This window comes from Chenopodium album, chromosome 18 (genome assembly GCF_948465745.1).
Source record: "Chenopodium album chromosome 18, dcCheAlbu1.1, whole genome shotgun sequence".
NCBI classification, from domain to species: Eukaryota; Viridiplantae; Streptophyta; class Magnoliopsida; order Caryophyllales; family Amaranthaceae; genus Chenopodium; species Chenopodium album.
The window spans coordinates 6,953,918-6,966,226 of record NC_137851.1 but is presented as its reverse complement, the minus strand read 5'-3'; the positions used below and the strand labels follow the sequence as shown (position 1 = coordinate 6,966,226).

General features: G+C 33.7%; 2 protein-coding genes across 2 annotated transcripts; one reads left to right on the top strand and one right to left on the bottom strand.

Annotated features, from left to right (window-relative positions):
- Window positions 1-1,921: 1,921 nt before the first annotated feature.
- LOC145592906 (protein TEEBE-like) lies at window positions 1,922-4,257 on the top strand. Its single transcript, XM_081649417.1, has 3 exons — window positions 1,922-2,062; window positions 2,541-3,032; window positions 3,487-4,257. Exons 1-3 carry the CDS (start codon window positions 1,969-1,971, stop codon window positions 4,005-4,007), a joined length of 1,107 nt encoding a protein of 368 aa, XP_081505543.1. The 5' UTR covers window positions 1,922-1,968; the 3' UTR covers window positions 4,008-4,257.
- Window positions 4,258-4,992: 735 nt separating this feature from the next.
- On the bottom strand, window positions 4,993-9,476 carry LOC145591354 (cytochrome b5 domain-containing protein RLF-like). The gene is made up of 6 exons (XM_081647786.1): window positions 9,414-9,476; window positions 8,698-8,773; window positions 8,234-8,603; window positions 7,740-7,874; window positions 5,929-5,979; window positions 4,993-5,332 (listed from the first exon to the last, which is right to left on the bottom strand). Exons 2-6 carry the CDS (start codon window positions 8,734-8,736, stop codon window positions 5,247-5,249), a joined length of 681 nt encoding a protein of 226 aa, XP_081503912.1. The 5' UTR covers window positions 8,737-8,773; window positions 9,414-9,476; the 3' UTR covers window positions 4,993-5,246.
- Window positions 9,477-12,309: the final 2,833 nt, after the last annotated feature.

The window sequence follows — 12,309 nt, the reverse complement described above, 5'->3', positions numbered from 1 at the left end:
TTATAACATTATACCTTTCACCTCTCTTCATTAAATCAAACATCGAATATTAGGTATATTTCCTTTATCTTTCTTTCGCTTCCCTTTTCATCTATGTTGTTACTAAATTTAAACTAAACTAAGCGTAAGTGGTTTAGTATTTCTTATTTTGCTTCTTGACTGATTTCAAGTTGCAATGGGATAAAAATAGGAAATTGGTGAGTGGGACGAAAAAAAAATATCGTCTTTCCTTTGTTTAGTAATATATGCACGCCTTTTTTTATTCCTTCCCAATATACTACCCTTTATAGCTATAGGATTTGTGCGATAAGAGAAGTTTTTTTTTTTTTATCACTATCATTGTCCAATTGGATATTCGTCACTCAAAATATTCCTACATGATTAAATGCTCCGTGTATCTTAATCAAATCAAAGTTTACACTCATTTATCACAATTGACAACCATTGCACTAACATTACAAATGGTCTCTCACTCGCTTATTGAAACCTAGAGTATGCAAATAATAAAGTCTATAGAGTGATTACTCCACACAATTTTTGTGTTCATTATTCTCTAATAATATTGTGATTTCAATCCATATAAGTAAAGATGATATTCCCTCTAACTTTTGCTCTATAGTCATGACAACTTAGAGCAAAATCATAGTAAGAGGTAACATATATAATACTAGTACATTTTAAAAAAGATTAGCTACCGCGAATTTTATTTCCACCTGTAGATTTTAAACGTCACAAAAGAGTTTGACACGAATTTTAGGCAATACATGGGATGATGGGACTCAATGAAAGCCTTGGGAGGGGGTCAAATGAATAGATATGTGTAGTTAGCAGTTAATGCCTTAATCGGGCTAGATATCTAACAATAACATGGACTATAATTTCCAAATATAAATACATTTTAGTACACCACGTATATGATTAATTAATATGAAAACTACTTTGTGGCTAGTATCATAACTTGTCATACAATTTTACTATTTATTACAAACTTATAACTTTACAAGTATTGTTTAAATAAAATTGGTTGAGATTCATGAGACTTAACATCCACATTATAAAATTGATCTACTAATGCTATTATTTTTATTTAAATTTTTTTGTTTTTATTGGATATTTATGCACAAATAACAAACCATGACAATAGCCATGTTAAGAGGAAAGAAAAAAGACAAAAAAAGTGCACAGAAAAGATACGGAGTATTAGTAAAAGCTGTTTGAAGTTTGGCACTAACTAACGAGCCAATCACGCTAGTTTTAACACACAATTTTGATGCTATTTGTATTAATATTGCATGTGCTTCTGCTAACAATCGGTGCAGTTTTTCTTCCTTTTGGTGGGTCAATTTCCCACTTACGTAATTCCTCTTACTACTACGTCGAGTTCATGAATTCAATGATAACAAATAGAGTATGATAGATTTCTTTCCTAAGATAAGAATAAAAAAAATAAAAATAACAGGAAGTCCTTATCAAAGTGATGAACAAACATGATACAATTGGCTCCTACATCCGGCATATTTTGTCAATATGAAATACTTCGTACTTGTATAATTGTATATATAGAGTACTTTGTATGATCCAAATTAAAGATTCAACTATCTTTACGAAATTTGTATAATGTACGGAATATGATTTATGTTATGAATCAATTATGATAATCGATGATCCTTGATTACCTTAAATTTAAAATCCTATACTAGTAGGAGGTTCAATGATTCAAAGCAAAATTTAGCACTTCGAGATTTGAAATTCAATATCACCATAATTTAAGGCAAAAAAGAGTGGGTTTGAAATTAAACAGACAAAGAGACAAAATCAACAATTTGTAACCTTTTCCCTGAGCCCATTATCCTCTACCTCTGTTACTGTAACTGGCGTTTCATTATAAAAATGAGCCCTTCTCATTGAAACTCATACATACTCTTATAAAAAGCTAAACTTGTTCTTTCTCTCTCCTCAAAACCAAAAATGGCAGCACCAATTCCACTCTGTCTCTCTTTAGCTCTGCTACTCACTATTTGTACTGCCTTAGGAGCTACCCATAATCAAAATCACAGGGGAGGTATTACTTTAACTTTTCTCATTTTTATCATATATTGCATCATTTAATTTTATGTTAATTTCACCTGATGTTTTCTGCACTTGCCTGAATTTATTTTTTGGGGAAAAATTAGTTTAATTATAGCATAAATAGTAATGTATCCAGTAGCTCAGTAAAATGAAGATGAAACCCTCTTATTTTCTTGTGTTCAGTTCAGATTTTGGTTTGTTATTAGGACATTTTAGTGAAAATGTGTCAAATCTTGGTACAAGTTCAGGGATTTTACTAGGAACTTCTGAAAATATGGATCTTTTGCTTGACCTATCAAATACAAGTAAAAGGAACAGTTTTATGTAATTTTATTGCTTTCTGTAGTTTGGTACATAAACACTGAAAGGTCTGAAATAAGTACTTTTGTTTGGAATTATTGTCAAAACACTACAACCCCTAACTTTTCCACTTACTTCACTTAAGAATTAACCCATTTCATTGTCTATAGGGCTGATTCCAAATGGGAACTTTGAAGAGCCACCAAAACAAGTAAAGAATACCAAAATCATTGGGAAATTCTCCTTACCCAAGTGGGAAATCAATGGAATTGTGGAGTACATTCGCGGTGGACCTCAGCCGGGAGGGATGTACTTTGCCGTCGCCCATGGAGTCCACGCTGTGAGACTCGGGAACGAGGCTTCAATCTCACAGACAGTGCCTGTGAAACCAGGGTCATTCTATGCACTGACCTTTGGGGCCTCTAGAACTTGTGCACAAGACGAGGTCCTAAGGGTCAGCGTCCCTCCTTTTCAGGGTGACTTGCCCATTCAAACACTTTACAGTATCGATGGAGGCGATACTCATGCTTTTGGTTTTAAGGCGGTCTCTAAGGTTGCTAAGATCACTTTCCATAATCCTGGGGTGCAAGAAGATCCTACTTGCGGTCCTCTAATTGATGCTATTGCTCTCAAGGAGCTTTTGCCTGTTTACCCTACCAAAGGTATATCAACTAAATTTGTTGGTTGTTTCTTTATCTGTTTAATTGTTGCATAATCTGCCTTGTGATTCACAATGACTTGATTTTCCTGCATCATTTTCAAATTTATTCCGCGACTTGCAATTTCTTGATCCAAGATTTTTTTTTTTCTTAAGAATCAGCTAGCAAATTAAATTACTTTCTATCTGTATTTCTGAATGATGCATTAAACTGTAGGATACTTTTAAGTAATGTTGTATTTCCAATCAGAACTCACAAGTAAATACACTGTGTATTCCGAAATACTTTGAAGCATACCATGCTTGATTTTGTGGTCCATAAAGCATGTTACAACTTCACACTTAATATTGCAGACTGTTACAAAATCAAATTGTATTTTTCTTCTACAGTTGCTAGCCCTTTGATCTGTTAAAATTTCTATCCCAAGTTGTTAACCTATCTCGGCAATTCCTAACAGGGAACCTCGTAAGGAATGGTGGTTTTGAAGAGGGACCTTACAGGTTGCTCAACTCATCAAATGGGATACTCATTCCTCCCAAACAAGAAGATATCAACTCCCCGCTCCCTGGATGGATTGTCGAATCCCTCAAGGCAGTTAAATTCATTGACAAAAGGCACTTCAATGTTCCATTTGGCCGTGCAGCTATCGAGCTTGTAGCAGGAAGGGAGAGTGCCATTGCCCAGGTTATCCGCACAGTTCCCAACAAGACATACAACCTCACCTTCACAATCGGAGATGCTAAGAATGGGTGCAAAGGATCAATGTTGGTGGAAGCATTTGCAGGGAAGGATACCCTAAAAGCACCCTTCCTGTCCCAGGGGCTTGGGAGGTTCCGAACAGTCAGTATGAAATTCAAGGCAATTTCGCCCAGGACTAGGATTACTTTTTTCAGCTCATACTATCACAGCAGGGCCGACGGGTTTGGTATACTTTGTGGTCCAGTTCTTGATGAAGTTAAGGTTTTCCCTACTGCTTAGATGGTAGGAGTATATTATGTTATCCCTTCAGCCATCCTTGTATAACTTCTTGAGTCTAGTTGACACTATGCCTTTTGCTAGAGGTTTGGGATTTGTTATGCCACTTATATTTCAAAGGCATGCATTACAGACTGTAGTTTGAGCAAAGACGGTAATGTACCAAAGGACAACTGTTATTTGCTTCTGCTATTATGTAGTGAACGTTACACCAATTTGTAGCAGCAAGCTAATACTATTCCCCTTAATATTCTCTTCATGTGCACAACCTACTTTGTATTATAGGGAAGATCCCCTTACATAAGTTACACAACACTTGATGGCGAAGAAAGCTCCTTCTTACTCCGTAATTCCTAAGCAAATGCCTATTGACCAGATAATCCGGTCAATCTTTGTTAAATAAGGAATAAGGTACTCAGAAAATCCTTAAATAATGAAAACTGTACTATCGTAATTTTCAATCTACTTATTCTACTGTAAAACATCAGACAGAGACCATAGAGTTCTGGTGCAACTACCATTATGCTCAGACAGCATCTAACAGAGGGGATAGCACATGTCAGCTCCAATCCTTTGGGAACTAGGAAAGCCACATATATTATGGTTACAGCTAGTCCCTTGAATTATTCGTACCAGATTGAGATTGATGGATAAAAATATGGACTTTACCACACTAATCTGTTGAATTAGTTTCTGATACAATTTAAGTACTCTATGGTTGAAGTTAAAGTTGTGTTTTAAATTGTTAAAGTTTAGGTTTAGATAAATTGGCTTATTGCTAATCCAGGAATAATATTTGTTCTCATGCTTTTTATATATGTCACTAATTTTTTTTCCCTATACCAATGTGGCAAATCCCCCACATGTTTATGTGAATCTGGAAATTTGATCACATTAAGATTCTCGGTTGATAACCAACACCAATGCACATTATTTCAGAGGTCAAAAGCCTAAAATGAAAAAACAAAAACCAATCTAACTCACAAAATAGATGGGTAAAAGTTATTTCATAATAGTAAGAATCAATGTGCTACATAATTGTAGTTATACAACATATTGACCTATCTTCAATAAAAACAATATTTGACTCAATTCGAAACAGAATTGACCCATCTTCAATTAAAACAATAAGTGACTCAATTTGAAACAATATTAATAAATTTTCAGCTGACGTGTCATGTAGAGGCAGGCAAGTAATTTACCTCTTGCCAACCATTGCTTGTTTAAGACTTCACCACACAGTTACTTCCCTCCTTTGTTATCATCTAAGATACCCACCAAGCACTTCTCAAGTAAGAAATCTGCATTTACCCAAGCATGGTATTTATCTGAAGAAGGGTCAAGGGTTACAAAACAAGCCTCAATAGAACAAATATTGAAAGCACTAGATTAGCACTTAAAATGTTTAAAACCACCAGTGACTCCTTTATATGCTGATCAACATAACCACTGAATTTAATTTAATTTGATACATGCATCTTTAATCAGAATAACAATCAATTCTCAGGGTGCAAAAAAAAGATTTCACAAGCAAATTACTCCCTCTGTCTGGAATACACAACTCACATATACTAGTAATATACAAGGAAGTCTAGTAAAAGCTGTCACACATTTCCTAATATAGTAAGTTTTTTTTCTGATTTGTTGCGCTGCGATATGGCCTATATCCAGATGTCAAGTTACAACAAACCAAAAGCCTAATTCCAAAGAGTCAGATATATCCTTAAGATACTTGAGTAGTGAAAAAAAATACGGTTAAAGTCCAACTATTTGCAAGGGTCTTTTTTCGTAAAATTATTTCATATGATGAGGAGTTAAGGGCCTTGGGGCAATGTGACTTTCCAGGCAGAGGGAGTATTTATCTTTCTAAAAATTCACTTGGATGAGGAGAGCTCTGAATGAAATGCCAATTGCCAAAGGATACTGAATAATGATGTGCAGTCTTTCCCTACAGCTTTCATTAACATATCAACACCTGGAGACAAAACAATCAGCACAAGAAGTCAGAAATTAGTAGCAGTAGAGCCAAGCGAAGCAATTCAAAGAGGATCTTGTATTGACGGGGTGGGATCATGGCCAATAACTAAATAAAGTTTATCAATGACTACGTACAGCATTTTATTTTTTTTACAGAAATTTATTGCCTAAAACAACTAGAGAGAGAAATCTCATTATTCTCATTGTCATTGGCCACTAATTTTCAAGGGACAACAGAGTCATCTAAGATTTTACTGCTAAATAACTTTATGATGGAACAATCTTTTGCACTTCAGATTTATTTTAGTGTTGGGGAGTGGGGGAGCACTAATTGATAAGAGCTTTCCTCAGTTTGAAGGAGAAATATAGATGAAGCTTCATCAATATCTAAAATGCATCAGGAGTAGGATAACTTAGAAGGGAGTAGGGAAGGGAGATAGACTATGTTGGATGGGTAATGCTCCGAATGCTATGTATTATATGGCCCCACGAAACTATACAAGTAAGACATAATTGTGATAAGTCTTATCTATATAAGTAGTCAACTATCCTGCACAATTAGCTGCTTGGCAATGGTCTTCAACAATATATAAAAGGCCTTCTGATAATGGGTCATAAGCGGCTATCACCAACTCAATTGCACAAAGCCACAAAGCATAAAAGCAAGACGAACCTCTTTAGGTTCAAGAGAAAGCCTTCTAACCTACTCAGTCTATTTCAATTACCACTTGATCTATGGGAATACAGAACCTAGATAAAGTAAAGCATCGTGCCAAAATAAATGATATCCAGAGATTTTGCCAGATAAGGACCATCTGTGGGGAATGCATACTGGTTATTTATATCCTTACAAAAATATGAACAGATCAGAACCACCAGGCAACACCCAGTAGATTCATTTCTGGTGAATACAGGAAAGAAGGCTATAAGCGGTGATAGGGACACAGGGTATAGTTGTACTCCTCAGACTGTAGATAATCATCATACTTACCCATGAAACATTCTTTATTGTGGTTCACTTGGTAGACATGCTGATGCAATAAGAATGAGGACATTGGTCAGAACACCTGGAAGTTAAGGCCAACTAAATGATAGCCCAACTAAAGATATAAGCTTATGTACACTCATTATATCCAGTTTTCATGAAAATTTTTGCAAAATAAATGGGGGCATTGCTCAGAACACCTGGAAGTTAAGGCTTCAGGGTTGAGAGTACTAATAAGGTCTTCCTTTGTCTATTGTGCCATTGTTTTATCCTATCTATTATGAAAGTCACACTAATTGTTCCTGCTATTTCATTTATGCAAAGGTTATAGTTTTCTAACACACCATAAAACCCAGCAGAAATTCTTTCCAAAATCACCACAGGACTCAGCAGTCAGCAGCTAAAAAAAAAATTAAATTCCTGGTTTTGACAGCCTGTACCCTTCTTCCTGATCCCATACTAATTCCCATAGATGGCATTCTTTTATCTACTGACTACTGTTTAATACAATGGACCCTGTTTTTTTTTCCCCTATTGAATTCCTTAAACAGCAAAAGCAGTATGCATTTCATTAAAGAAAATTTCAAAAATGCAGGGCATATACTGCAAACATGTCAGCAGACAGAACATAAAATTAACTTCTGGATGGTAACAAGGATATTTCTCACAGCAGTCAGAACATTACATATGGATGGTAACGAAGATAGATAAAACTGGGCACAATAATGAAGACAAATAAAGTACATAGCTAACAGCAAAAACAGTGTCCATACCTCCAGGGTGAAATTTCATGTATGGAGAAATGTTATAAACACGTCCATGCAGAACCGTCCACATGGTGCCTTCTGATTGATGTTGTTTGACTTCACTCATAGGTATAAGCCTCCTGTTTGACTGGCCATTCAATCCTATATTAACAGTTACAAAAAATTAAAATTAAGGAGCATCCTGATCACTTAATATAACCAAGGAGCAAGAGTTGCCATATGAAATAGCCAATCATCTAATTCTAGGCTTGCATACACAATTAGGGATAAAAAGAACAAGACATTAAAGAGCATTAATTAATGACCACTATATATAACAAAAGCCAGGAGTAGCCATAAATCATTGTCGCTCATCTAACTCTAGGCCTGCATGCACAGTTAGGATATTTGATCAATTAAAAAGGGTTGAGAGGCGGGGTGTCTCCTGTCTGTTATCAGGCTCCCCAACACCCCTAAGCACATTCATCCAGACACAACAAAAATATACTACATGAACTAACCTGCAAGGTCAGGATGCGTACGAGTAAGCTTGACCCAATCCATTGGACTATAACCTTTTTCAAAAGGAACCTTGGCCCGAGCAGCAGGCTTCCTGGCCACAGGTTTCTGTTCTGCTGGGTCCTTTAATGGTTTCCCTGCTTGTTTTTGTGCAGTGCTAGCCTGCTTTTGAGTTGTATCGATGACGTTGAAAGATAACGATCCAACTTTTTTCTCCTTCACAGTGGTAGATATAGGAACACTTGTATTGTTCCATAGATTAATTTGTTCACCACTATTACTACTTGAGGCTTCCTCATTAATAGTGATTTTACTTATACCCGGAACCACAGTTTGCTCATTAAAATCATTCTGATCAACGGGTGCACTGACCTAGATACAGAAATAAAATATACAAATTTCACACTACGTTCTTACAAAATATCATAGTCTGATCAATGAAAATATTACAGTAACTCCAACTTACCTGACAAAATGTGAAATCGTCATCCTTTCTGCTATCCATTCAAACAATCGAATACAAAGCTTATGAAAAACCCTTCCTGTTAATCCAATATGCAATCAATAAGCTTTTCCGTTTATAAAGAGCAATTCAGAGCTTCAAATCTAGCTCTCAACCAATAAAATTCCTTTTGTAATTCAAAAAAGTAAAGTATTTCCTCATTAATTTAAGACTAAATTATCATATTATATTTGTAACAAGGATCAGCAATTCAAGGAGCTAGCTTAAGAACATCATACAATCAATAAATTTCATTTCTCATCAAAATCCTTACAACATCAAAGCTAACAATTCAATCTGTATACACTCTTCCACATCAAACCCTAGAATCAAAATTACCCTATTGCATTAATTATCATGTAATTACAATCAAACAAGTGGGTTAACAAATCTGATAATAAAGTTGCATAATTATCACACTTGTAACAATCAACAAATTTAGTTGATGGTAACAAATAAAACGAAGAATTACTATATCTTAATTTTAAAGTCTGCAATTCAAAATAACGTTATTCTCAGCAATCAAGCAAAAACTTAAACTTTAATTAAAATCTAAATACAATCACTAAGTATTCATCAAATAGATCAGAAATTGTAAGATGAAAATGATGAGAGAAATCAAATACATTTGATTAAAATTTTGAACAAAATAAAGTTGAATCATCAATTGATTTGATTACCTTGAAAGTGTTTGATCAGTAAACCTCTCTCTTCGTCAGTTGTAGTGTAATTGAGCCGCCAATAGACTGTTGGGTTGCATGGTCAATAAAAATGGTGATTATTATACAATTTTTATTTACTTCGGTTTTTTTTTTTTGGTAGTGGTAAGAAAGGAAGTCAAATTTGGCAGGAATAGGCAAAATAGGCTTCTTCAATCTGGCCCATTGGGCCATCAAATTCGCAAGAAAGATCATCAAAAACTTTGAGCCCTACGACTTGTAGTATTTATTAAAAAAAATTTACACTATCACCGTCCCTTATTTACATGTCTAATTCTCTTTATTATATGAGTAATAAATGTTAGAAATAAGCATGTAAATAAGGGACAGAGAGTACTTTGTTTATACTGTAAACATTTCAAATAATCACAATAATTTAACATTCATATAAGAGTACTATTTTTTTTTTTTAAGAAGAAGGGAAAATATATGAGTACTTGTTTAAACTATACTTCGTATAATGTTGCCATGTAAAATTTATTTTATTAACTTTTATGTATATTTTAAAATATCAACCCTTTATACTTCTAATTAATATGTAATTACAAATATTAGTGATCAAATTTGTACATTGGCACATAAATCAGGCAAATTTTTGTGATTATTATGAAATTGAGCAAATATATATGTGATGATTAGGATAAATAAGTTGTGAGACTTGAGAGTTTAACCTGTTTGAGTTATAATATGCATACTTTCCGTTCATTTGGACCTATTTATTTCAAAAATTACACTTTAATTAGCTCAACTCATACAAAATTACATATACAAGTCCAAATACGCTTTTGAAAGTTCATCCCATTTTGAATGTACATATTTGTCAATACATTATTTTAACCTTAAATATCTTTAGTTACATAATAGTAAATTAACAACATTTTGTTGTATTTTAATGATCTACGAAACAAATCAAACAAAACCCAACATGATTATATTTTGTTTTATATACTATTATGAGTAATATAGTAGATTTTCTCATCTAATGAATAACGCCAAGATCTCAAATGGCTAAATGAGAATAACCTTTGATTATAAATGGAAGAAATAGTATTCTATATACTATCTCTGTTTCATATTATTTGCAACGATTAGACATTTTTTCTCTCTATTTAACGTTAAATTGTTGCAAATTATAAGAAACGGAAGTACGGAGTAATATATATGTAGATACATACGAGTTGAAAACAAAAAAAAAAACATTCTAGTGACGTAATAATAGCATATGGCTCTAGGAGAAGAAGGAAAAAAAAATTAAAATTATTAGATGGTATGGGGTGGGGGGGGGGGAGTAAAAGTATTATATGGTCCATCACTATTAATCAATCATATTTTTTTTTTTCGTGCTCATCTAAGATGACTATTTAAGGACGAGTTGGAAAACCTTATCCTCTTTTCTCTCTCCTAAACTCTAGCATTTATAGTCAATTTTGAAGGGGTTTTCAACGGATTTCACCGGCGGAAAGCCCCAATTTTTATTTTCTTTTAAGCATTTTGTTTTTTAGGTTACGATAATGCCTTTCTCGAAAGAAAGAGTTTATTTCCTTTGAAAGAAAATGTTTTTTTTGTTTTCCTTCGAAAGAAAAGGTTTTTTACACTCCTTCGAAAGACAAGACTTTATTTGTGTTTAATTTGGTCTCCATTTGTGTGGGGCTACGATTGATTATGGCTCGAATTCGGGTTACGAAATCAGCACAAGAATTTAATTTCTCACAAAAATGTGAAGCGACGACGGATCCACTCAAAAAGTTGTATGAGACAACAAATCGAGAATGTGTCGAATTATTATGTTTATATATTTGGATTCTTAGCCCTTCCCCGTTTAATTCTTGTTTGATTTTGTTTAATTCGTTTTCATCATCATTAATTGTCAATTGTAGAGCTCGTATGCCTTTAATTAATGAAATTTAGTGTGCTTTAGGACCTCTTTTAAAAGATGACTATCTAAGAATCATTCAAACCAATTACATTTGATTTTTAAACAATACCTACTCCACTTTTAAAAGATACTATCTAAGAATCATTCAAACCAATCCATGAATAATATTTTCTCCTTTTTTAAATACCTACTCCACTTTTTATTTGGGGCCGTTTTTAAATACTTGTTTCATTTCCTTATTTGAAAAGGTTTTACAATATTTAATTCATTTCTTTCAATTAGTAGACCCAACATAAATCAAATTTTATTAATTTCATATTCTTTCTCATCTAATTCTTTCAACTACTTTTACTTTATATAATTTTTTTATTCTTTCACATACCCCACTATCTCCATATTTAAAAATGAAACAAGTATTTAAAAACGGAGAAAGTAATAGAGTATACAAATCGATCCCGAACTTTAACTATTAATCTATACCTAAAAAGTACCAAAACACAATCACATATAAGTAGAGAGTACTTATTTACGATTCCAAATGATACATAATATTACTTTAGAGCCGTTCCTTAAAAGACAGCACAAATCAAGTGATGTCCTCGTCAATAAAATTAACACTTAATTATGATAAACATCATACGAGTACTACAATAAAAATACGGAAGTCACAAGATTACCTAACACAATCGCAACTCAAATTAAAAATCTCACGCATTTGCATCTCAAATAAAAAATACAGATTAGACAAGTGTTAACATCAAACAACTCATAATAGCCAGAAAATCAAAATTTTCAATATAGAAAAATACTCCTCAATTGCCGTTTTTGTTAGACTACAGTATACAACAACAAACAAACAAAATACAACACTTGGCACGGCCCCTCCTTACTGCTTCTCACGCTCGCTCTATAATACGAGTACCAGTGTTTCTTCTGCATTCCCAATTTTCTTAAAGCTTTTCTACTTTTTCTTTCTCCGCC